Genomic DNA, 24,451 nt, shown 5'->3' with positions numbered 1-24,451 from the left:
CCGCGAGATCGTGACCTGGCTGAAGTCGGACGCTTAACTGACTGCGCCACCCAGGCGCCCCGCATTTTTGTTTTTTTTTTTGTTTTTTTTTTGTTTTTTTTTTGTTTTTTGAGCGATACGGTATGTTTCAGTGAAGGCACGAGCACTGTTTTTCTGGACACCACGCGATCGGTGCGTGGTTAATAGACTACTTCGTCAACACACAACTGTTGTATGTCCCGGGAAACCAAACAATTCCTCTGACGCACTTTATTGCAGTTTCGCTGGACCGAAACCCACAGTATCTCCAGCGCGTGCCCGTGTCGGCTCAGGGGTCAGCTCGAAGCCTATGCATGTGGGCTTGGCGAGCGCGGGCTGGATGATGGCGTTGCTTTGCTCGCATAGAGCGTGTGCTCCCGAGCCCGTGGTTGCCGTCTCTGATTAGGAACCCGCTAGCCCTGAGGGGGGGAGCCGCAAGGCCCCCAGACGCCAGAGCACCACGAACAGAGAAAAGAACAAAATAGAGTTCGCATCTTGGGCAAATAGAGACAGACAGACGGACAGACAGACCCTAAGAAACCACAGAACAAGGATGTTGGAAAACTGACCACTGCCCAACGTGGTCCTGGGAGAAGAATGGCACGTGTGCCAGAGAGGGGAAACCCCAGCACCACTTGGCCTAATTTCCGGGGATGCCTGGAGGTGGCCTCCTGGCGGGCCCCAGGATGCCACGGCAGCGCCCAGGGTGGACACCCAGCTGCCCGTCACGCGTGCGGGCCCACACTGGCTCGAAGAGAGCGCCAGGGAGGCGTCTGGAAAGTGAGGGAGTGAGTGCCAAACACCTCCTTCGAGGGCCCTCTGCTCCTTCCATCCCTGTCGGAAAAGCCAGAGTAGAAGCAGCCCCAGGAACCGTGGCCTGGGGACAAGCAAACGTGCGGTGGCTTCATCGGAAACAACAGTATCTCTTCCCCGTTTTAGTGGCTTTCTCCGTGGATGGGACATGCCCAGTCCTACCCCACAGACGCGGTACTTTTGGGCTTTATGCAGCTCCGGGAAAATGGCATACGTCATCCTGCTGCCGCCACAGCCCCAGGCGAGGGGATGCCCCACGGCAGCCACGGCACCCGCCCACAGAAGCCACGGCTGCAGCTAAACCGGAAGAAGCACATCCCAGGTTCCGGGTCCTTCTTCCTCTGAGGACTCGACCACACGTCTCTGCTGATCACCAGTGTGTGCTTTCCACTCCCGCCCCCAGGAGCCGCGAGGCTGGGTGTCACCCGCGGGGGGCGCTCCGTGGATGGGGGAAGGTGGACCCTGCCCCGCGTCCCACCTCCCCCCCCCCCCCCCCGCGCCCGTGCTCCGTGTCAGCATCGCAGCAGCTTGTCGTTGAGCCTGATGACGTCGCTGACAAACGTGTCCGCCCCGATGAAGTCCCCCGCGATGATGTTGGTGCACCGCACGCCCGGCCCAGGGCACTGCTCACGCACCCACGCGCGCAGGCACGGCAGGTTGGGGAGCGTCATCTTCTCCAAGGACTCGGACGGGTGCGCCAGGATGTACGTCAGGTTCTCCGTCAGGTTGATGCCCGCCACGAACAGCCCGCCTGGAACAGGAAGGAGAGGAAGCCGGTGCCACGGCCGTCAGGCTCCCCCGCCCTCGTGTCCACACGCTTCTGAGCAGACTCTCAGAGCCGCGTGCAGATTAGGGTTCCGACGGCGGGGACACACGTGTCCACATCAGTGCCAGACTCCTGCCACCCAGCATGGGGACAGATAATGTCCGCAGGGATGTGCGTGTCTTAATTCCCGTGAGGTGGGCGGAATAACGTCCCCAGAGATGACCATGCCCCGACCCCCCACATGACGGACACACTGATGTCCCCACAGACGTCCACCCCTTGACCCTGAGCGGCGGACACACGAATGTCCCCAGAGATGTCCCACGTGCTGGACGGAATAATGTCCCCAGCGACGTGCACGTCCCACCCGTGTGGTGGACACAGTAACCACTATTTGCCACAGCGGCAAATGGACACTCACACACCGCGTGTCAGCCAGTGGGTTTCGAGGGGGGGGCCCAGAATCCTCAGACACAGCGCAGAATCTCTGGGAGGGGCTCAGCCCCTGTGTGGGTGGGAACCCCTGGACAAAGGTCTGAGAGGCCCCCACCCCCACCACAGGCGAGTTGGCCGGGGGCCACGGTCAGACGTTCGGTGTCTCCGCCGACGGTTTTCCTTCTAGCCCTCAGAGTGCACGCTTGTCAACCGGAGAAACACGAGAGCGCGAGATAGCGCGTCACACCCTGCTTCTCGGGGGGCCTTGGGGCCGGGCCTCGTGTCCGCCTCCCGGGTTACAACATGGCTTCTGAAACGGGTTTGTGAGCACACAGAGGCGGGACAGGGCGAGCAGGAGGCATGGTCGGAGTGTGTGGGTGCGTGCGGAGCGCGTGTGAGTGTGTGTGTGGAGCGCGTGTGGGTGCGTGTGGAGCGCGTAGGGCGCGTGGGTGCGTCTAGAGCGCGTGTGGGTGTGTGTGAAGCGTGTGTGGCTGCGTGTGGAGCGCGTGGCGCACGCGTGGGTGCGTGTGGCGCGCGTGTGGGTGCGTGTGGATGCGTGTGGAATGCGTGTGGGCGCGTGTGCAGCACGCGTGGGAGTCTGTACCGCGCGTGTGGGCGCGAGCACAGCACACTGCCCACGACGCGTGTCGCACAGCTGCAGAGCAGAGCTGGGGCGGGCTGCAGACCCGAGTCTCCGCGCCTCGCTAGCGATACCACAGGTGTGTGTCCACGTACGTACACGCACGTGGATGTCTCGTGCATGTGCGTACGTGCGTCGTGCGTGTGTACGTGACGTGGGGAATTAAAGCAAAAAGGAAACGCAGACACAAGGGAATCTCTTACGACCTGCGGCCCACTGACGGTCACTGGACGGCGCTCGCCGAGTCCGCGATTTCTCCGGGAACGTCCTCTGTCCTAACGTTCAGGCTTCGCTGGAGGGAAAAACACCGGCAGCCTGACGCCGGCCGCCAGCCGGGCCTCCAGGATCCCTGAGGATCCCCGATCTTCCTTAGCATACGAAGGTCCTTCTGGGCGCTTCCCTTGACCTCACCGCCCCCAGCTCACACGAGTGTACAACCAGCCTCTCCTCCGTCCCAGAGCAGCACTTCCGGCCCACGGCCCGGTCCCTGCGCTTTGATAAGGCCACCTGTTGCACCAAAACGTCTCGAGAATGCTTGCTGGGCTGCCGGCTCCGAACCCCAACATTTTCCACATCAGCCCGGACCTAAGCGGCTCTGGCAGGATGTGTCTGGCCCAGGCCAGCAAACTCCCTTGCGATAGTTATGTAGACAGGCGTCCTCCCGATGGCACCCAGGCCGTCCCAGCAAAGGGGACGCTGACCCTGTCTGTTCCTCGCCAAATAGATGCAGGGGCTTCTCCCGAAGTCATTTCCCGGGCTAACGGCCGCGATCATCGGAGCCAGCTGTGGTTAGTCTGCCGCGGGACGGGGACTTTCTGGAATGTTCCCAAGCAGCTGTGAAAACAGCACGCGTCCACTGTGGTGGAAAACCCCACGGTGTCTGCTCATCTGTCCGAGCCTACGAGGCTTAGAATCCATCGGGAAGCCCTTTCTCTGCCTTCTGGGGCGTCTCTCCTCTTTTGCCTCTTCTCCTTATTTTGCACCACCTTGGGTGGTCCAGTTCCTGGCCCACCACCGGTTCCTGGCCCAGCTCGGAGCCCGGGCTCCCCATCCCCTCCCCGCAAGGAGCAAACACCGGCCCCGGACTCACAGCGCCCACGTCAGAGATCCCTGCCCGCATCCCCGAAAAACTGATAGTGGGGAACAAGCTGATTGACTTTCAAATGGACACAAGCAGAATATAATTCGGTATTTAAGCTAATTTGAATTTGTCGGTTTACTTAAGATGCACCTGTCTTTAGACTCATGAGCCTGAAATACCACGCTGCTATTCTATTCGGGCTCAGTAAAGGTGAGGTCAGGTCGTGTTATCTCTGTCGCAACTGGTCAGCAAAAAGGCGACCTAAAATGATGCTTGATTTCTGTCTCAGTTTTCACACGTGCTTGTTAAGATAGCTTTCAACGTCTGTGGTGACCCGAGACTTTTAAAGCTTTGCCGCGATGATGACAAATTGGACTGAATTCCTTGGACATCCAGACCTTTCCCTAATAGGACGTGGCCCTGAAGCATGGATTGATGACTGAACGTAGGTTTGTGGTTTTTCGGCTTCTTACTGCAGAGAAACTCAGGGCATTTAAATCTGCTGGAAAACATGCTTTGTGCTTAAATGTTTTCATTTAATTTGTGCTTTAAATTTTAGATTCATAAATCTGCCATCTAGAGACTTCTGGCTGAACAGTTTACAATTGGTTACCAGTTAATGTCCACTGGAGACTAAGGTTTCTAACACGGAAAATTCTGCTAAATGGGGCGCCCGGGGGCTCAGTCGGTTAAGCGTCTGGCTTCGGCTCAGGTCATGATCACACGGTTCGTGGGTTCAAGCCCCACATCGGGCTCACGGCTCTCAGCACAGAGCCTGGAGCCGGCTTCACATCCTCTGTCTTCCTCTCTCTCTGTCCCTCCCCCACTCAGTCCTTCTCAAAAATAAATAAACATTTTTGAAAATGCTGCTAAATGTAATTAACCCTGATGGAAATAAGGGAAACAACACTGGATGAAAAAAAAGGTGTAGAGGGTTTAAGAAGGGAAATCTTTGGAAAGGAATTGTGTGTGTGGTCAGGACTAAAGTTGAAATGCATGGATTTTTTTTAATGTGTATTTATTTTGAGAGAGAGAGAGAGAGAGAGACGCTCCGCACTGTCAGCACAGAGCCCCATGTGGGGCTCAAACTCACAAACTTGTGAGATCATGACGTGAGTTGAAACCAAGAGTTGGATTCTCAACCAACTGAGCCACCCAGGCGCCCCATAATGAGGGGATTTTAAAAGTACACTGGTATGAGTTTGAAATTCTGATTTCTCTTTTATAAAAAAGGACTTTTTTTTGGATTGTTAGCCTGCTTTTGATAAGAACATGTAAACAAAGGGGTTTTTTTTCTGTGTTACCTGCCAAGAAAGCCAGTTTCTACATTTTGTTTATCGGGTCTTTGATTACTTAAATCTCAGTGTTAAAAGAGCTAAGTTTTGCTAATAACTGTATAAACCTACACACTTGCCTTTGGAATCTTTTATTGTGATGGTAGGTAATCCTATTAAGGCGTGTGCTTTGTGACTTCTTTAAGGCTTTTTAAACAAACTTCCCCAAGATTTAAATTGTAAATAAAGTCTTTTTGACCAATTAGATTTGCTTCTTTGGTACGTTAGGTGACTCAGGAAGCATCATTAAATAAATAATAGGTCTTAGGGCAAATGCTAGAACTATTCTGGAGACTATGCAATTCTTAAACTGTTTTTTTTTTTTTTTAAGTTTACTTTCTTTTTGCACCAGCGAGCTTGAGCAGGGGAGGGTCGAAATCAAGAGTCGACACTCATCCGACCGAAATGACTTAGCCACCCAGGTGCCCCGAAATTCCTGAAGTTTCCGGAATGTCCTATTTGCGAGTGACCTGTGTAGACTCACAGATGACCAGACAGCTCTAAGGAACTAAGGTTGACTTTACGAAACGCGGAGCCATCGAGCCCCTTGGAAACGTCGGCCGGGTACCTGCTCACAGAGCTCCCAGCAGCCTCACCAGGCGAGTACAGGTCACTTCCTGGCAGGTGCAGGAACCTCAGGATATTTGGGGACCTCGTGACGAGGAGTTGGCCCCATTCTCCAGGTACAGCAGGCAGGTCTGACGGAAGTACTTGGCTTGGCTTCTGGCCTGGAGAGGCTACGCTTGGCTCAGTTGAGAGATTCCTTACGAAATTTGCAAAGCAAATTTTGAAAAATCTGTATGGCTTATCGCTATTCCTGCTGAGGTGATGTGAATAATTAGGCCAAGTTTATTAGCACTGGATTCGGTTTACAAACAGATGAGTCTTGACGTGGCTACTTCTCCAAATGAGGGTAATTGCAGGGAAAAATTATGTTTCAACAACACGTCTTTGTAAATACTATTTTTTTTTTTTTTTTTTTTTTTTAGTTTTTTGGTTTTGTTTGTTTCTATTTTTACCTCTAGATGAGAGAGAGAGTTGGAGGGAGGGGGCACAGGGAGAGAGACTGAGTTCGAGCCCCGCGTCGGGCTCTGTGCTGTGCCGACAGCTCAGAGCCTGGAGCCTGTTTTGGATTCTGTGTCTCCCTCCCTCTGACCCTCCCCCATTCATGCTCTGTCTCTCTCGGTCTCAAAAATAAATAAACGTTTAAAAAATTTAAAAAAAAAACCCAAAGATTTAAAAGTCAACATTGTTCAGGGGGGAAAGATGTGGGAAACAGAGGCAGAGATGCGTATTAAATGTCCTTATAACCTGCGGCCACTGGCGAACTCTTGACACCCTCAGAGTGAAACATCTCTCCAGCAACTCCCTACCCTCTTGAAGTTCATGCGTTGCTAGAGGGGAAATGACCTTAGCTTGACAATAGCCAGGCCTCCAGCCTCCCGAGTCCTCGTTAGCATATGAAAGTCCTTCTGGAACTTCCTTCCCTTCACCTCCCCCACCTCCCAAGTATCAGTCACCCCTCACAACCCCGTTCCGCCCACAGTCCTGTCCCCCCCGCTGTAATAAAAGCACCTGTTTGCACCCAAGATAGCGCAACAATCCGTTCTTTCTTGGCCATCGGCTCAGAACCCCAACACTTCAAACCGCGTCGTGTGTATGGACTTATCTGTACCTCTGTGCATCCGTGCACACATGTACACGTACCCACGTAAGACACGTGCGCACACAGCCACACACGTGTCCATACATGTGACGCGCGCACACACACACGCCACATGACTTCTAAAGTTCTTCCCCAAGAGCCAAAAGCAAACCTGTGGGCGATAACGTGTGTGTGAGCCCTGCAGGTGCCATGTGTGACCGACCCACACTGCTCACCTGGGCGGCCACACCTCTTCATGTGCTCCAGGTAGTGGATGAGCTCCTGGGGTTTCACCTGGTCCCCCCACCAGTAGGGGATCCCAGGCCACAGCTCCCTGTGCCGGCTCACGACACTCGCCTCCTCGTAGGACAGAATGACCTGCTGGCCGCGTGTCCACAGCTGGTTCAATGTCGGCACCTCCTGGAGAGGAAGGAGGAGTAGCGGGTACCTGAGAGAGACTGGTCGGGGAGTGTGAGAGACTGATGGTGGAGGATGGGGGTGAGAGACTGATGGTGGAGGATTGAGTGTGTGAGAGAGACTGATGGTGGAGGATGAGGGTGTCTGAGAGAGACTGATGGTGGAGAGAGGGTGAGAAAGACTGATGGTGGAAGATGGGGGTGAGAGACTGATGGTGGAGGATGGGGGTGAGAGACTGATGGTGGAGGATTGGGGAGTGAAACAGACTGATGGTGGAGGATGAGGGTGTCTGAGAGAAACTGATGGTGGAGAGAGGGTGAGAAAGACTGATGGTGGAAGATGGGGGTGAGAGACTGATGGTGGAGGATTGGCGAGTGAAACAGACTGGTGGTGGAGAACAGGGTGAGAGAGACTGATGGTGGAGGATCGGGGTGTGTGAGAGACTGATGGTGGAGGATGAGGGTGAGAGACTGATGGTGGAGGATGGGGGTGAGAGACTGATGGTGGAGGATGAGGGTGAGAGACTGATGGTGGAGGATGGGGGTGAGAGACTGATGGTGGAGGATGAGGGTGAGAGACTGATGGTGGAGGATGGGGGTGAGAGACTGATGGTGGAGGATTGGGGAGTGAAACAGACTGATGGTGGAGGATGAGGGTGTCTGAGAGAAACTGATGGTGGAGAGAGGGTGAGAAAGACTGATGGTGGAAGATGGGGGTGAGAGACTGATGGTGGAGGATCAGGGAGTGTGAGAGACACTGATGGTGGAGGATCGGGGTGTCTGAGAGCAACGGTGGTCGGTTATCAGGGTGTCTGAGAGACGCAGGGATGTGGCATCATTGGGGTGCCTGTAGTAGGGACATGAGCGGGGGGGCAGGCAGCATCTACAACTGCTCCTTGGCCTCTGGAATATCGGGGACCCAGACAGAAGTGTTACCAACAGCACCCTGAGCTCACGCTGACCCCCCAGAGGCCCTGCCCCTCGAATAGCCAGGTGTGTCAGGAAGGTCAAGCACGTGTTACTACAAGGACCAGTGCTCGAAGGACCAGTGATTTTGTACGTGGACCTCCCACCCTCTTCCGTCTCCCCTCTGTGACGTTCCCTCTGGAGACTCAGCCTGGCGGTCTGTCCCCTAACAGCTGCTCCTGCCACCTTCCCTCAGAAGCCCCGAGCACCTGGGTGCCCTGGGTCACAGCAGCCCCACTGTCTTGTTTTGGCCCCAGACCAGGCTCATAGGACGAACTTGGAGAAACGCCCAACAAAGTGATGTAAAATGGACCCCAAATGGATATGGAGTTAACTTTTCAGCTTCCCGGAGACCCAGGGAGGGTCACTCCAGCCGTCGCCAGCAAATGGCACCAATTATCTGGATCACAAAGACCAGGTGTGTTGTGGGCTCAACCGTGTCCCCTCTGAATTCTTAAGTTGAAGTCCTCACCCCGATACCCCAGAACGTGACTGTATTTGGAGGTGGGGTCTTGAAGTAGATAACGGAGGTAAAATCAGATCATTAGGATGAGCCCTGATCCAATAGGACTGGAGAAGGGCGGGTAAAGACACAGACATGCACAGAGGGACGACCACGTGAGGACACAGGGGGAAGACGGGTCTACGTGCCCGGGAGACAGGCCTCGGCCCTGCCTGGACCTCACACTCCCAGCCTCGTCCCCGCCTGGACCTCGCACTCCCAGGTTGTGTATGTGGCACAGTGGTGCCAGGGCACTCTGTGGGCGGGGGGTGGGCCGTGGTCTTTCTCCTTGGGCGCATCACAGAGAGCACTCCAGCAGCGCCCCCACCCCCAGCACCGGAATTATCTCACCATCATGCACAGCAGAACCAAGCAGGCAGGGGAGTCTACAATCATACTCCTGCCCCCCACCTGCGCCAAAGGGGCCCTTCCTACCCCTCGGGGACACAGCATGTCCCCAAAGATGTTGTTGATACAGGCCACTAGGTACTCATGCAGGTTGTCCGTCAGGCCATCGAAGTCCCTGCAGGCCAGGATGACCACCTCCTGGGGGTGGCTCTCCAGCCATTCTGAGATCTCCGTGAGGGTGTCCTGCACAAGAGAGAGAGGGGCTCAGTCGGACCGTCCCAAGGGTGGCCAGGAAGCTGAGGACACTCCCACAGGCCCAAGGGCGTTCCACAAACAGAACCCACTGGGCAAACGGGCCTGGGTCCTGGGCCAACAAATAGCCAATGCTCACCAACGACCGCTGGGCCGCCAGCCATTATCCTCGGGGAGAGGCATATGCTTGCTTGCATGTGTGTGTGTGTGTGTGGCCACGTGTGTGCACGCTCACTGCACAGGGAGGGGTGTGTGTGTGTGTGGCCACGTATGTGCATGCTCACTGAACAGGGAGGGGTGTGTGTGTGTGTGTGTGTGACCACCTGTGTGCACCCTCACTGCACAGGGCACCGTGTGTGCAAAGGTGTGAAGTCTGCAAGTGCAGGGAACACGCAAAGCCCGGCAAGTGGCATGTGGAGTGAGGTCCCGGAATGGTGTCACCCGGCCCCAGGCATCCTGGATGGCAGGGGGGAGTCAGGCTGAGCGGGACGGTGACTCCTCCTATTCGGACTTCAGAGCCACTCAGGTTGCGGCGGAGGAGACAGTGCAAGACGCCCCAGGCCCCAACCAAAGGCAGGAAGAAAAGCGGCCCCAGGTTTGCAAAACCCAGGAGGTGAAGAGGCATAACCTCTGGACTGCCAGACCCCACAAGGGTGCGCATCACCGCGTGCAGGCCTCCCCGCTGCAGCCTCCAGCACTCCGGTGACCCCCTGCACCCCCCACACCTCCACCAGCGCAGTCGAGTACACCATCCCCCTCCCCCGCCCCCCACCCCTCCCACTTTACCCCCCCCCCCCGCACCTTCCCCTCCCCCTCCGCCCCCCACCTCCCCCAGCGCAGTGGTGTATACCATCCCCCTCCCCCGCCCCCCCGCGCCCCCATCCCCCCTGCTCCTCCCCCCGCCCCCCCCCCGCGCCCCCCATCCCCCTGCCCCTCCCCCCGCACCTCCCCCAGCGCAGTCGTGTATACCATCCCCCTCCCCCGCCCCCCCCGCCCCCTCCCCCTGCCCCTCCCCCCGCACCTCCACCAGCGCAGTCGAGTACACCATGTGCACGAAGTGCAGGTTCTTCTCCGAACCCTCCGGCATGTGCGCGACCCGCAGGTCCAGGTACCGCACCCCGGCGTCCAGCTGCTCCGTGACACCCAGCACCTGTGGACAGAGCTCCGTCGTCGCTGCTGGGGGCCGTGGGGCTCCCGCCTCGGCTCACGGCCCCCCCCCCCCCTCCAGGGCTCACGGTCCGGCCGGAGATGCCCCCCTCTGGGCCACGCTGTCTGAGGTCGAATCAAGAGCTGTTCTAGGTGCCGGCTGCGGTCCGGACGCCGCGCACGCCTGGCACTCGGGCACACGCTTTCGGGTGACACTGGCCACGGTGAGCCACAGACGGAGCCTGGGGAGGCCCTGTCCTGCCGTCCACGCCCCCTCGGCGCTGCCCCGCAGGGTCCCGCCTCCCCCTCGCCCGGGGCAGGCACCGGGAAGGAACGCTCTCTGGGCCTCAGCAGCCCTGAGCCAGGCCCCCAGGGCCGCACCTGCACCCTTGGCGGTCAGGACGCGCGGAGGAGGGTCAGCGGAGGTGGGCACCGTCCCCACGCCACAAACAGCAGAAGGACAGGCAGGAAGGAATCCAATCCAGAGAGGGTAAAGGAGGGAAAGGCCGCACCCTCCCACACAACGTGACAATGGAAAAAGCGAGAGTGAAGTAATTGGTACATCCTTGCGGCCCTGCAGGGAGCCAGGGTCCCTCCTGTGAGCCCCCCTGTGGAAACATGCAGCACTCGGGCTCAGGAGGCTACCTAGAGGCTTTCGTGTCCCCTACTGTGTGTGGGGGGGGGGAGGTCCAGCCAGGTGCGCCCCCCTCTCCCCCCACCGTGCAGAACCACCTGCGAGGGGCCTTGACGCCCAGGTCGGCCCTCGCTCAGGGACCCCAAGCTCTCTGCAGGAGCCGACTCCGGGGAGAGGAAAGCACCCAGCTGGCTACTCCCCGGGGCACAGGCTTGTGCCTCAGGTGGGCTGAGGTCGTGGACGGACAGGACTGAGAAGTGCACATTTTCTCCCGTAAAACACCCCTTCACACGCATATGGTGTCTTTTCAGAACGTAAACTAGGTGCTCGTGGGGTCACTATTAGTAAAGCCGCGGGATCTGAGGAGGTCGTCACACGACGCACGCGCGGTCTGACCGCCCAGGACGGATCCCTGCCTACACCTGGGGACGCAACAGGGGGGCTGCGGCCGAGAACCTCCCTGGAGCTGGATGGGGCGTTCCTGCCCCTTCCCCTCGGTGTGTGAGCTACAAACTTAACATGATGCCCTCCCGGTGCGTCTTCCCCGAACGGTGTGCATTAGCGATGGCACCGTGTGACCTGGGGCGTTCTGCAGCAAACTCACGGTGTGCACACCTTCCCGGCTGTGGACGCACCCCATATGCTTTCCTGTGGCCGGTGCTTATGAACCAGCGGTTCTGGTTATTTCCTCAACCGATTCCCTGGAGGCACCCAGACTTTACAACAGCATACCCCCACCCAGACCTCCTCATGGCCCCCAGCACCATGAGACCCCAGCACCATGGGGACCCAGCACCACGAGACCCCAGCAGTGTAGGGCCCAGCACAAGGAGACCCCAGCACTGAGACACCCAGCACTGTGGGGACCCAGCACTGTCCAGGACCCCAGCACTGCTGGGACCCATCACCACTCAGGACCCCAGCATCACAGGCCCCCAGCACCATGGGACCCAGAACACCCAGGACCCCAGCACCGCGGGGACCCAGCTCGGTGGGACCCCAGCATCTTGGGACCCCAGCACCGCGGGACCCCATCTCCAGGATGGCAGCGAACCCGCTGACCCCTCCCACAGGGCTCTGTGGTGACATTTCAGGCTGGCCAGTGCAAACACCTCACACAAGTAGGGAATCTGGTTTCTCCACATTCCAGACAGGCAGGTCCCCAGAGGGATTCCTGCTGCCCTCGTGACTTGAATTCCTGCTGCGCAGCGATTCCAAAGCACCAGAGCCCAGGACTGGGGCCTCCGGGAACCCGGAGTTTCCAATGCACACGTCCAGGGAGCAGAGAATTCGGACCCCTGAGCCCCCCACAAGCGGCGGTGGGGGGCTGGGCTGCTCCCCAGGTGGGTCCTGCATTGCTGCCAGAACCTGAAAACATCATGTGCCTCTCCTCCCTTACTGACACTGTGCGGTGACGGCCATACGGCCAGCTGCCTGCCCCTCCCCCACCAGGATGCCCCAGGTCACCCTGGGTCTGCTCTCCCCATTCCCCACCAGGATGCCACGGGTCACCTTGGGTCTACTCTCCCCACCCCCCGTCCCGAGACCCTCCGGGTCACCCCACCCCCCACCAGGATGCCCTGGGTCTCCCTGAGTCTGCTCTCCCCATTCCCCCCCAGGACGCCCCGGGTCACCCTGGGTCTGCTCTCCCCACCCCCCACCGGGACGCCCCGGGTCACCCTGGGTCTGCTCTCCCCACCCCTCCACCAGGACCCTCCGGGTCACCCCACCCCCCACCAGGATGCCCTGGGTCTCCCTGAGTCTGCTCTCCCTACCCCCCACCAGGACACCCTGGGTCACCCTGGGTCTGCTCTCCCCATTCCCCAGCAGGATGTCATGGGTCACCCTGGGTCTGCTCTCCCCACCCCCCCTCCCGAGACCCTCCGGGTCACCCCACCCCCCACCAGGATGCCCTGGGTCTCCCTGAGTCTGCTCTCCCCATTCCCCCCCAGGACGCCCCGGGTCACCCTGGGTCTGCTCTCCCCACCCCCCACCGGGACGCCCCGGGTCACCCTGGGTCTGCTCTCCCCACCCCCCACCGGGACCCTCCGGGTCACCCCACCCCCCACCAGGATGCCCTGGGTCTCCCTGAGTCTGCTCTCCCCACCCCCCACCAGGATGCCCTGGGTCTCCCTGAGTCTGCTCTCCCCATCCCCCACCAGGACGCCACGGGTCACCCTGGGTCTGCTCTCCCCACCCCCCACCGGGACCCTCCGGGTCACCCCACCCCCCACCAGGATGCCCTGGGTCTCCCTGAGTCTGCTCTCCCCACCCCCCACCAGGATGCCCTGGGTCTCCCTGAGTCTGCTCTCCCCATCCCCCACCAGGACGCCACGGGTCACCCTGGGTCTGCTCTCCCCACCCTCCACCGGGTCCCTGTGGGTCACCCCACCCCCCACGGGGATGCCCCAGGTCACCCTCAGACTGCACGTCACCCGGACCTTCCTCTCCATGTACACCCTACCCCAGGACGACCCCCCCACCCCAGTGCTCACAATGCCCTCAGACCCCCAGGAGCAGAGGCCTGCAGGGAGTTTGAGCAAACCCCAATCAGACAGGAGACTGACCCCTCCCAGGATGTGGGGACCCGGCCCCTCCCTGTCCCTCCCTGAGCATTCAGGGCAGAAACCTGTCATTGTGGGTTCTTTCTCCTCCTTTTCAAACGTGTGCCCGTCTCTAAACAGGCCTCTGGACAATGGCACGGCCCAGAGGAGGTTCCCCAGGACTGGGGGCTCTGAGGTGGGATCCCGTGCGGGCCTGCCTCCAGCCGGCAAAACACCTCACAAAGACACGGGGACGTGCGTTGTTTGTGGCTGCTGGGCTGGGTTGGCCGGACGTCTGTTTTCAATAGTGTTTGCCCTGCCAGGGAGGGCACCCACCCGGCAGATGGCACTGATCGGCCGGCCCCAGGGCCCCGCGCCCCTCACCTGGGTGGTGGACCACTTGAGCACGATGGGGCGTGTGATGCAGGGAAGGACCTTGCCCAGCAGCTGCAGCAGCCAGGACTGGCTCTGTGCAATGGGCGACTTCTTGTCCAAGCAGTACGTCATGGTGTCGTGACTCCCTGCAAGCAAACCCGAGGGGACTTTGCACCCGGGAGCCCCCTCCGCCGGGCGCCCCGTGAGCCCCCTCCACCGGGAGCCCCGTGCCCGGCGGTGGGTACTGCCCCAAACTCATGCCCACCGTGCCGATGGGACAGGGTCGTCCAGGACCAGGGTGGCCCTAAACCTGGGTGTCCTTTTAAGGGACACAAGAGGACAGACACAGACACAGAGGAGATGCCACATGACACCACGCGGTTCCTCGCGGGGAACACCGCCCCTGGTTTCGGGGACCTTCCTGTGCCAAGTGATCCTCATCCAGCAGAGCCACCAACGTGCCCCCCTGACCTGGAGAAACACCCCCATGTCCGTCTGCACTGACGTCCGTGAAGGTTTTCCAGAAACTCTTGAAGAAGAAAGGGGCACGTTTACTGGGTGCGAACGTTCGCGTGTTGTACAGGGACGTCCGTGTAAATAAGCACAAATACGTATAAATAAGCGAAGCTGCCGGAATCGCTGAGACCCGGTGCTGCCGATTCCACAGATCAACGCATCAGAGCGCTGACTTCAAAGACGGACGCAGTTTCACGCATCTCAGGTGTTATAACGGGGGCGTTCTGCTCGCTGGACAAAATCAGTGAGCACCGAGATCAGGAGAGATTCCTGGGCCCTGTGTCCCATCCAGCGGAACCCACGACGTTTACGGGCTTAGCTGGAAAAACGAAGCCGTCCTGCTCTGTCGGAATGTGCCAGGAAATCTTTCTGAGGACAATCCCGAACGCAAACGTGTGAAAGGAGAAGACGTATGAAAGGAGAAGACGGAGGCTGGAGGCAGCAGAGAAAAGAGAAAGGGATTCCCCCTGGGGCTTCCGGAAGGAGCCGGGCCTGTGGGCACTGAAAGGTCACACCCGTGCAGATTTCTGGCCCTGTGAGTTCACACAGCTCTTTGGAACCACACAGATTGTGGCCCTTTGTTACAGCGGCCCCAGGACACTTTCACAGCCACCTGGACACGGCGCCTTGGGGACTAGGGGCCCTTTCCCCTGTGGTGCTGGGGCGTCCCCTACGGCCCACAGCTGCCCCCGCTCCCCGGATCTGACCTCTAAGGGAGCTAAACTCCCACACGCTCCCCAGAGGCCACCTGCTTCTGCGAGGCACGGAGGGGAGGGGACAGGCCTGAAGAAGAGCATGCCCTGGGCCCTTGGTGGCTGTTGGTCCCAGAAGAGTTCCCTGCAGATCCCCTGGAACCACCCGGAAACCGCCTCCCACAAGGAAAATGGCCCCAGGGCAAACTGGAAGCCCTGTGATGTGATCACCAGGGAGTGAGAGCACAGTGACACCTCTCTCCTGGAGCACGTGGGTGTGGCCAGGGGTTCCTGACACCGATGACGGGGGCGTGGCCATAGGGCGTGACATGAAGGCAGAGGGCAGTGCGAGGGCTCCCCTCCCACCACCTGGTCAAGAGTCCAAGACTCAGGATGCACCTGGAGAAGCTTGCGATGGGGAAGTGGACGGTCCCCACGCCCAGTGACAGTCCTCACTTACATACACTCCTATACGAATGTCAGCGGAGGGCACACAGCCAGTAAGACGATACTGCGGCTCCATAGTTGCGGATACAGAAAATGCAGACAATATTATGCTAAGTGAAAACGTAGATCAAAAATTGGACAGTTGGGCCTTCTTTTCGTTTCTAGTATATATCCTTATATATAAAAATGGATTACCCCTATATGTAAATAGATTCACATATATATTGTAATATAGAACTATAAACTGCAGGCCAATCTATATACGTCACAGAGAATGTAATTTTTTTTTAACTTACACGTTTGCATTTGTCTGCAATTATTATGTATTGGCTATATGAGTTTTTTGTGGCTCCCTTACAAAGTGGGAGGCTTCAAAGAACAAAAATTAATTGTATCCCAGCTCTGGCGGCCAGAAGTCTGATATCCAGGCAGGGCAGGACCACTGAGATCCAAGGGGGCGGGACCCAAGTCCCTCCAGAGGCTCCAGCAGACGGTCCTTCCTGCCTCTTCCAGCTTCTGGGGCTCCAGGGGTCCCTGGGCTCGTGGGCCCGTCCTCCTCATCTCTGCCTCTGTCTTCTCGTGGCTTCTCCTCTGCGTCTGTGTCTCCCCTTCTGTCTCCTACAAGGACACCTGCCATCGGATTCAGGGCCACCCTGACCCAGGATGGGCTCATCTCAGATCCTTCACTTACTCACATCGGCAAACGCCCTATTTCCACAAAAGGCCCCGTTCTGAGGCTATGCGGGACGTGAATTTGTAGGCACTGGTCAGTGCCTAGTATCGGGTTTGTGTGGTCACCCCTCGGGCCCAGCGGGGACACAGCCTGACCCCCAGGGACTCTCGTCTGTGAAGTCATTCGGGTGTTGGGACTCGGGCCACTGTGGGAGTCCAGCTGACAAACAACAGACAGCCATCTGGGAAATAACCAGACTGGGTCCTGCCCCATCAAGAGAAACTGCATTCGAATCAAGGATTGAAACGTTTTTGAGAAGTCTTCGTAAAATCCCAAAGGAAAGCACTAGGACAGGGTGAAAACGTGGCTCAATCTGAAAAACTACAAAAATGTACCCAGGTGAGACACCTGCTTGTTTTTGAGGGAGGATCTCCAGATACCACACGTGCACGGACGTGGAGACACGGAGTGGGTCCACTACAGCCCTTCGTTTTTGCAAAAACGAAAGGCTGGTAATGCCCACATGCTCATCAGTGGGGAGCGGCGGCCACTGGTCCCGGGGCCACTGGAGCCGCAAGGGCCCAGACGGAGCCCAGCAGGACTCAGGGCCACCAGGTCGTGCCCCGCGCAGGCCTGGCAGGCGTCCCGGAGTGAGGGGTTCTGTCCCCAGGAGGGGGGGTTCTGTCCCCAGAGGGGGGGGTTCTGTTCCCAGAGGGGGGGCTCTGTCCCCAGAGGGGGGTTCTGTTCCCAGAGAGGGGGGGTTCTGTTCCCAGAGGGGGGGCTCTGTCCCCAGAGGGGGGGGACTCTGTCCCCAGAGGGGGAATTCTGTTCTCAGAGGGGAGGGTTCTGTCCCCGGCGGGGGGGGGTTCTGTCCCTGCTGCCCCTCTGCCCTCAGCCCCTCTCTCCCTCCCCTGCACTCCCAGCCCTCCTCGACTGGGCCTGACCTGCCAGCCAGCTGCTCTGGCCGCACCATAACTAGGGTCCCACAGGTCCTGTGATAGGGATGGCTCACGGCCAGCTGGCGGCTCGAGGTGCCCCGCAGGAACGCAGTGCTCGGTCCTTACAGCTGAAGGGCTAGCGGGTTCCCTACACAGAGGGACAGACTGGCGGGGGAGCAGTAGCCCAAATCCCTATGCCATCACATCTCCCCTCAGCCACACTCCCTGGGACTGTGCACGTGCCTGCTGGGCCACATCAGAACGAAGGAGACGGAGAAGGGAAGACGGTCATTTGGTGCATGTGTGTGCATGTGGTGTGTGTGTGCCTGTGTGTCTGTGTGTACATGTGTGTGCATGCGTATGTGTGCCTGTATCATGTGTACGTGTGTGTGTCTGTATCGCATCCATGCGTGTGTGTGCCTGTATTGTGTGCACGTGTGTGTATATGTGTGACTGCATTGTGTGTGTGCGCACATGCGTGTCTGTATTGTGTGCATGTGTGTGCCTATATTGTGTGCACGTGTGTGCCTGTATTGTGTGCATGCAGGTGTGTCCCTAGTGTGTGCATATGCGTGTGCCTGTACTGTGTGCATACATGTGAACACATGTGTCTGTCTTATGTGCATGTGTGTGCACGCATGTGTGTCTGTATCGTGTTCCCGCATGCGTGTGCCTGTACTGTGTGCGTGTGTGTGCACGCATGTGTGTCCGTATTGTGTGCATGCATGCGTGTCTGTGTACATGTGTGTGCATGTGTGCACACGCGTGCCTGTTTCTGTGTGCGTGTGTATGTGTCGGTCTTGTGTCCATACGTGTGTGCGTGCATGTGTACATGTGTATGTGTGCTGTATTGTACGCATGCGTGTGTGCCTGTACTGTGTGCATGTGTGTGCATGCATGAGTGTCTGTGTTGTGTGCGTGCATGTGTGTGCCTATATTGTGTGCATGTGTGTGCCTGTACTGTGTGCATGCATGTGTACACATGTGTGTCTGTCTTATGTGCATGTGTGTGCACGCATGTGTGTCTGTATCGTGTTCCCGCATGCGTGTGCCTGTCCTGTCTGCGTGTGTGTGCACGCATGTGTGTCCGTATTGGGTGCATGTGTGCGTGTCTGTGTACATGCGTGTGCATGTGTGCACACGCGTGCCTGTTTCTGTGTGCATGTGTATGTGTCTGTCTTGTGTCCATACATGTGTGCGTGCATGTGTGCATGTGTATGTGTGCTGTATTGTATGCATGCGTGTGTGCCTGTACTGTGTGCATATGTGTGCACGCATGAGTGTCTGTGTTGTGTGCGTGCGTGTGTGTGCCTATATTGCGTGCATGCGTGCATGGTTCCTGCGGTTTCCGTGCACTCAGGCCCCACCCCATGGCCGGCCGCGCCCCTGGGGGACGCAGAAGCCCTCACCTGGGATGGACAGGTGGTGCAGAGGCACATCCCAGAGCAGGGGGCACAGCGCCGACATCCAGTCTGCATTTGTACCGCAGCTCTGGAAGTTGCCAGAAGCGCTTACCTGTCCACCCATCAGGGGCCACTCGGTGCGACCTGAGGAAGGAAACAAAGTTTTGCTGACGTAAACCAAAGGGCCCAGAGCCACTCTCCTGGGGGGCGCTGGCGAAGCGTGCATCCTACCCCCTGCCGGTGCCCCCTGCTCCAGTCTTGCGCTAATCCCTCCACCCCACCACCCCCGCCGCGCAGAGGGGCTCACACGCCAGTCGGCCAGGTCTGTGGCTGCAGGGCTTCAGTCCTGGGGGTGGTGGTGCCTTGGGGGCCCAGGTCAGCACCCTGCCCTCTGCCTCCCTGGGTTGGGGTGCTGGGCTGTGGTGCAGGGAATCTGAGATCTGTTCCCACGGAAGCCAGCGCTCCCTTAGAAGCAATGGGGAGACGTCTGGGGCTAGGGGAGAGGAGGGAAGGTCTCCTGGTCCTTAACCTACGGCCCTGGCCACTGTCTTCCCAGCATCTGCCAGGTGATGAACACGCATGGGGTGTAATTTACTCTCAAGATAAGCCGACGAGGTGGGCACAGGACATTGCCTGCCCAGAAAAGGAGCCCCAAAGACAGGAGCCCATCCTGGGTTGAGCTGTGACCCGCCACCAGATTCCCACGTGGCCCCTTCCCCCAGCACGTCCCCAGCCGTGGAAACTCTGTATGTACAGTGAGGGGGTCAGACTTGGCTTCCCTGGAAATAAGCCATTTCACCCTAAGGGTTATTTTGAGCGGAAGGAGACTGAAGAAAAGCAGAAACAAGAAAAACTCTCCTCCCTCCTCGTCTAACCCTAACCCTAACCCTAACCTTCGCCTGCAAGCAGGTATAAATTTCCCTCTGTGCAGCCGTCCCCTTCCATCCCCTGTACCCGGAAGGGGAGGGCACCCCCCTTAGGTCTGCACAACTAGCCTCAAGGAGTAACACTGACCCTGCCCTTAGCCTCCCCCAGCCAGCTACCTTCTCAGGATTTAGGGTCCCTACAACCCCCAGCCCTTTCACCCTGGCTTGTCAGTTCCACACAAATTCATCAACCTTTGGTGAAATGGCAGATAAGGCCTAACGTCCAACTGTCTCCCTGGGTCCACTCCTCTTCTGGGAAGGCCTCTACAAACATTCAGAATAAACCCTGTCCCCTGTCCATCTGTCTTCTGGCATTTCACTTATTTATTTATTTATAACGTAAGCTGTGCACCCGACATGGGGCTTGAACCAATGACTCCGGGGTCCAGAGGGCATGCTCCACTGACTGAGCCAGCCAGATGCTCCCCTCTGTTGTCATCTTATCTAATTTTATTTTTAAATTAATTTAATGTATTTATTTTGAGAGAGAGAGAGAGAGAGAGAATCACAAGCAGGATTCACACTGTTAGCGCAGAGCCTGATGCGAGGCTCAAACTCACAAACCAGGAAATTGTGACATAAGCTGATGCTCAATCGACTGAGCCACATAGGGGCCCCTCTTTGCCATTTTAAAATATATTTTTTTAAGTTTTTATTTATTTTTGATACAGAGAGAGACAGAGCATGAGCAGGGGAGGGGCAGAGAGAGAGGGAGACACAGAATGTGAAGCAAGCTCCAGGCTCTGAGCTGTCAGCACAGAGCCTGACGTGGGGCTTGAACTCACAGACTGAGATCATGACCTGAGCTGAAGTCGGATGCTTAACCGACTGAGCCACCCAGGCGCCCCCCTCTTTGTCATTTTAATTTGCAGGTCTTGGTCCCAGAATCTGAGAGGTTAGAAAAAATTTGTTCCTTGTCTACACTGTGTCGAGTGCACCAACAGCCAACAGTACAGTATTGATTCTCATTCTGCCTCAGCAGACAAAAGCCTGATCCCTAACCCTAACCCTACCCCCGTCCATAAGAGGGTCCTAGAGCTAGCACCCCTGCCATCCATCTTCCCTCATGGTGGGTCCCAGGGCTCTCCCAGCTCACACCCGGTCCATCAGTGTCCCTGCAGGAGTGAGTGTGGGACCCCGGCCCTCCTGCGGGGGCAGCAAGCATCCAGGTGGTCTGGGGCTGGCCTATGCACACAGGAGACATTCCTTAAGGAACTGTGCCATCCAGGGGCAGATGGGCCACCGCCTGCCCTCCGGCCATGCAGGTGTCTGGAAAGTGGGCAGATCAGGGACCGTGTAGCCCCGCCTCAGGACCCCCTATATGTGTCAGCTGGACCTCATCTGGGAGTGTGGTCAGCCCCAGCTAGGACACACAGAGCAGGGGCTGTGGCTATGCCTCTCCCAGCTGCCGTGTCCCACCCAACTGAGCCCTCCCCAGTCCCATCCCAGCAGGGCCCACGTCTCAATGGCCCCAGGAAGAGGCCTTGGGTGGACCCTGAGATCTGCCAGGGGCTCACCATTTTGCTTCCAAGGAAAACCACTCTGTGAGTTTCAGCTGACAGGTAACGAAATCCCCCCCCCCACCCCAGAATGTGCCCCTGGGGCATTAGGGTTCCTACCAGCTGGAGGGAGCAACAGACCCCAGAGAAACTGCCCAACGGGGCACTAGTTTGTCTGCATGAAGGCAGTCTCCATGTAGACGTGAAATGTCCACCTGAAGAGATGCCTCTGCCCCTGCCCCTGGGAGAGCTCCTCGGCGCCCCAGCCCCCCGAGTCCCCTCCGCCGAGCCCAGCCCCTGGGGAAGGTCGTGGGAGCACCAGCACCCCGAGTCCTCTCTGGAGCCCAGCCCCAGGGGAAGGTCCTGGGAGCACCAAAACTCCCGGTCCCCTCCGCCAAGCCTAGCCCCTGCGAGAGGTCCTGGGAGCACCAGCACCCCGAGCCCCCTCCGCTAAGCCCAGCCCCTGGGAGACATCCTGGGAGCCCCAGCACCCCGAGTCCCTTCCACCGACCCCAGCCCCTGGGAGAAGTCTGGGAGCATCAACACCCCAAGTCCCCTCCGCCGAGCCCAGCCCCTGGGGAAGGTCGTGGGAGCACCAGCACCCCGAGTCCTCTCTGGAGCCCAGCCCCAGGGGAAGGTCCTGGGAGCACCAAAACTCCCGGTCCCCTCCGCCAAGCCTAGCCCCTGCGAGAGGTCCTGGGAGCACCAGCACCCCGAGCCCCCTCCGCTAAGCCCAGCCCCTGGGAGACATCCTGGGAGCCCCAGCACCCCGAGTCCCTTCCACCGACCCCAGCCCCTGGGAGAAGTCTGGGAGCATCAACACCCCAAGTCCCCTCCGCCGAGCCCAGCCCCTGGGGAAGGTCGTGGGAGCACCAGCACCCCGAGTCCTCTCTGGAGCCCAGCCCCAGGGGAAGGTCCTGGGAGCACCAAAACTCCCGGTCCCCTCCACCAAGCCTAGCCCCTGCGAGAGGTCCTGGGAGCACCAGCACCCCGAGCCCCCTCCGCTAAGCCCAGCCCCTGGGAGACATCCTGGGAGCCCCAGCACCCCGAGTCCCTTCCACCGACCCCAGCCCCTGGGAGAAGTCTGGGAGCATCAACACCCCAAGTCCCCTCCGCCGAGCCCAGCCCCTGGGGAAGGTCGTGGGAGCACCAGCACCCCGAGTCCTCTCTGGAGCCCAGCCCCAGGGGAAGGTCCTGGGAGCACCAAAACTCCCAGTCCCCTCCACCAAGCCTAGCCCCTGCGAGAGGTCCTGGGAGCACCAGCACCCCGAGCCCCCTCCGCTAAGCCCAGCCCCTGGGAGACATCCTGGGAGCCCCAGCACCCCGAGTCCCTTCCACCGACCCCAGCCCCTGGGAGAAGTCTGGGAGCATCAACACCCCAAGTCCCCTCCGCCGAGCCCAGCCCCTGGGGAAGGTCCTGGGAACACCAGCACCCAGAGTCCCCTCTGCCGACCCCAGCCCCTGGGAGACATCCTGGGCACCCGGCACCCCGAGTCCTCTCCAAAGCCCAGCCCCTGGGAGAGGTCTGGGATCCCCGGCACCCCGAGTCCCCTCCGCTGAGCCCAGCCCCTGGGAAGATCCTGGGAGCACCAGCACTCCGAGGCCCCTCAGCCGAGCCCAGTCCCTGGGAAGGTCCTGGGCGTCCCAGCACCCCGAATCCTCTCTGCTGAGCCCAGCCCCTGGGAGAGGTCTGAGATCCACCACACCCCAAGTCCCTTCCGATGAGCCCAGCCGCTGGGAAGGTCCTGGGCGCCCCAGCACCCCGAATCCTCTCTGCTCAGCCCAGCCCCTGGGAGAGGTCTGGGATCCACCACACCCCGAGTCCCTTCCGATGAGCCCAGCCCCTGGGAAGGTCCTGGGAGCTCCAGCACTCTGAGTCCCCTCCGCCTACCCCAGCCCCTGCGAGAGCTCCTGGGCGCCCCAGCACCCCATGTCCTCTCCGGAGCCCAGCCCCTCGACAGCTGGACAGCCTCCACCCTCTCTGATCACATCAAGGCAGGGCTCGGGCGGGCCCTGGGAAGGAGGGGGTTGATTGCACAAAACCGGGTGAGGGCAGGTTTGCAGGCTCCCGGCCAAAGCAGGTGAGACACAGCAGCCTCCCACTCGTGAGCCTTCGGGGAGGTGGCTCCGTGTCCACGCGGCGCATCCGGAGGTGGTGGCTGGCGACAGTCGCACTCAGGAAATAGCTCTTAGGTGAATAAAAGGACGGACGTGCCGCCGGCAAACCCGCGTGACATTCTGTCCGGTTCACGGCCCCCAACGCTCCCCGGCCCGCCTGCGCGCACGCAGGCTCTGCCCCAGCCCCAAGGACCCGCGATGACACCTGGGGCGCTAAGTCCTGCGCCAGCGGCAGAGCAGGGTCCGCGGACGCACCGGCACCTGCCGCCCTCACCACCCCGGAGCGGGTCAGCGCTGACCACGGCGAGTTCCCGCGGCCGCGGAGCCCGGAGTCGAGCCTCTGGCGGCCCCTCCTGCTAACCCTTCCCGTCCGGTCCGGAGGACGTGCCGTGCCCCTCCCCCGCCCCAGGCCAGGACCCCCCCCCCCCAGCTGTCCCCACCTGTCCCCACTGTCTCCGCAGGGACCCGCGACCTGCCCGGAGGCGCTCACCGCGCGCCTCAGACTCGCCAGCGGACTTTCCGGCGAGGCCTGAGCCCAGGACGCGCCCCGCCCGGGCCCCAGGCCGGGACCCCCCACCCTGTCCCCACCTGTCCCCACTGTCCCCGCAGGGACGCGCGACTCGCCCAGAGGCGCTCACCGCGCGCCGCAGACTCTCCAGCGGACTTTCCGGCGAGGCCTGAGCCCAGGACGCGCCCCGCCCGAGCCCCAGGCCGGGACCCCCCACCCCGTCCCCACCTGTCCCCACTGTCCCCGCAGGGACCCGCCACCCGCCCGGAGGCACTCACCGAGCGCCGCACACTCGCCAGCGGACTTTCCGGCGAGGCTACCTCCCCCAGCCGTGGAGTCCAGCACTTCCTAAAATGCTCTGGCCTCGCCATTGGACGCCGGGAACCCCCGCCCCCGCGAGGAGGAGGGGCCGCCTCCAGACAGTCACGCCCAACCCCACACGGGCCCCAGGCTGCACCCCCCACGTCCTAGCAGGACCCTTGCAGGGAGAGCACGGGCGTGGTGGGAGTGGGGGAGTGCCCCACACGTCCTGGGCAGCCCCACCTGCAGGGTCCAGACCCTCCCAGAGGACGGGAAGGTGTCCTGAGGGGACCCGCGGGGTCAGCGGTCAGTGGTCAGGGACAGGAGGGTGTCCTGAGTGTGACCACGGGGTCAGCGTCAGGGGACAGGGACAGGAGGGTGTCCTGAGTGTGACCACGGGGTCAGCGTCAGGGGACAGGGACAGGAGGGTGTCCTGAGTGTGACCACGGGGTCAGCGTCAGGGGACAGGGACAGGAGGGTGTCCTGAGTGTGACCACGGGGTCAGCGTCAGGGGACA

General features: G+C 59.7%; 1 protein-coding gene across 5 annotated transcripts; it reads right to left on the bottom strand.

The window, feature by feature from the left end:
- Positions 1-238: 238 nt before the first annotated feature.
- LOC123594903 (PI-PLC X domain-containing protein 1-like) lies at positions 239-24,021 on the bottom strand. Of its 5 annotated transcripts, none has more exons than XM_045471919.1 (7): positions 23,916-24,019; positions 18,590-18,728; positions 13,924-14,060; positions 10,238-10,366; positions 9,052-9,207; positions 6,969-7,152; positions 239-1,582 (listed from the first exon to the last, which is right to left on the bottom strand). In XM_045471919.1, the coding sequence occupies exons 1-7, from the start codon at positions 24,003-24,005 to the stop codon at positions 1,344-1,346; spliced, it is 1,074 nt and encodes a 357-aa protein (XP_045327875.1). In that variant the 5' UTR covers positions 24,006-24,019; the 3' UTR covers positions 239-1,343. The 5 variants fall into 5 exon arrangements, with proteins under 5 accessions (XP_045327875.1, XP_045327876.1, XP_045327877.1 ...); XM_045471920.1 differs by lacking the exon at positions 23,916-24,019 and adding an exon at positions 23,863-23,882 and having other exon boundaries at positions 18,590-18,727; XM_045471921.1 differs by lacking the exon at positions 23,916-24,019 and adding an exon at positions 23,765-23,785 and having other exon boundaries at positions 18,590-18,727.
- Between the last annotated feature and the right edge of the window lie 430 nt (positions 24,022-24,451).

This window comes from Leopardus geoffroyi, chromosome X (assembly GCF_018350155.1).
Source record: "Leopardus geoffroyi isolate Oge1 chromosome X, O.geoffroyi_Oge1_pat1.0, whole genome shotgun sequence".
Classification (NCBI taxonomy): domain Eukaryota; kingdom Metazoa; phylum Chordata; class Mammalia; order Carnivora; family Felidae; genus Leopardus; species Leopardus geoffroyi.
This window is presented reverse-complemented; position numbering and strand designations above follow the sequence as displayed.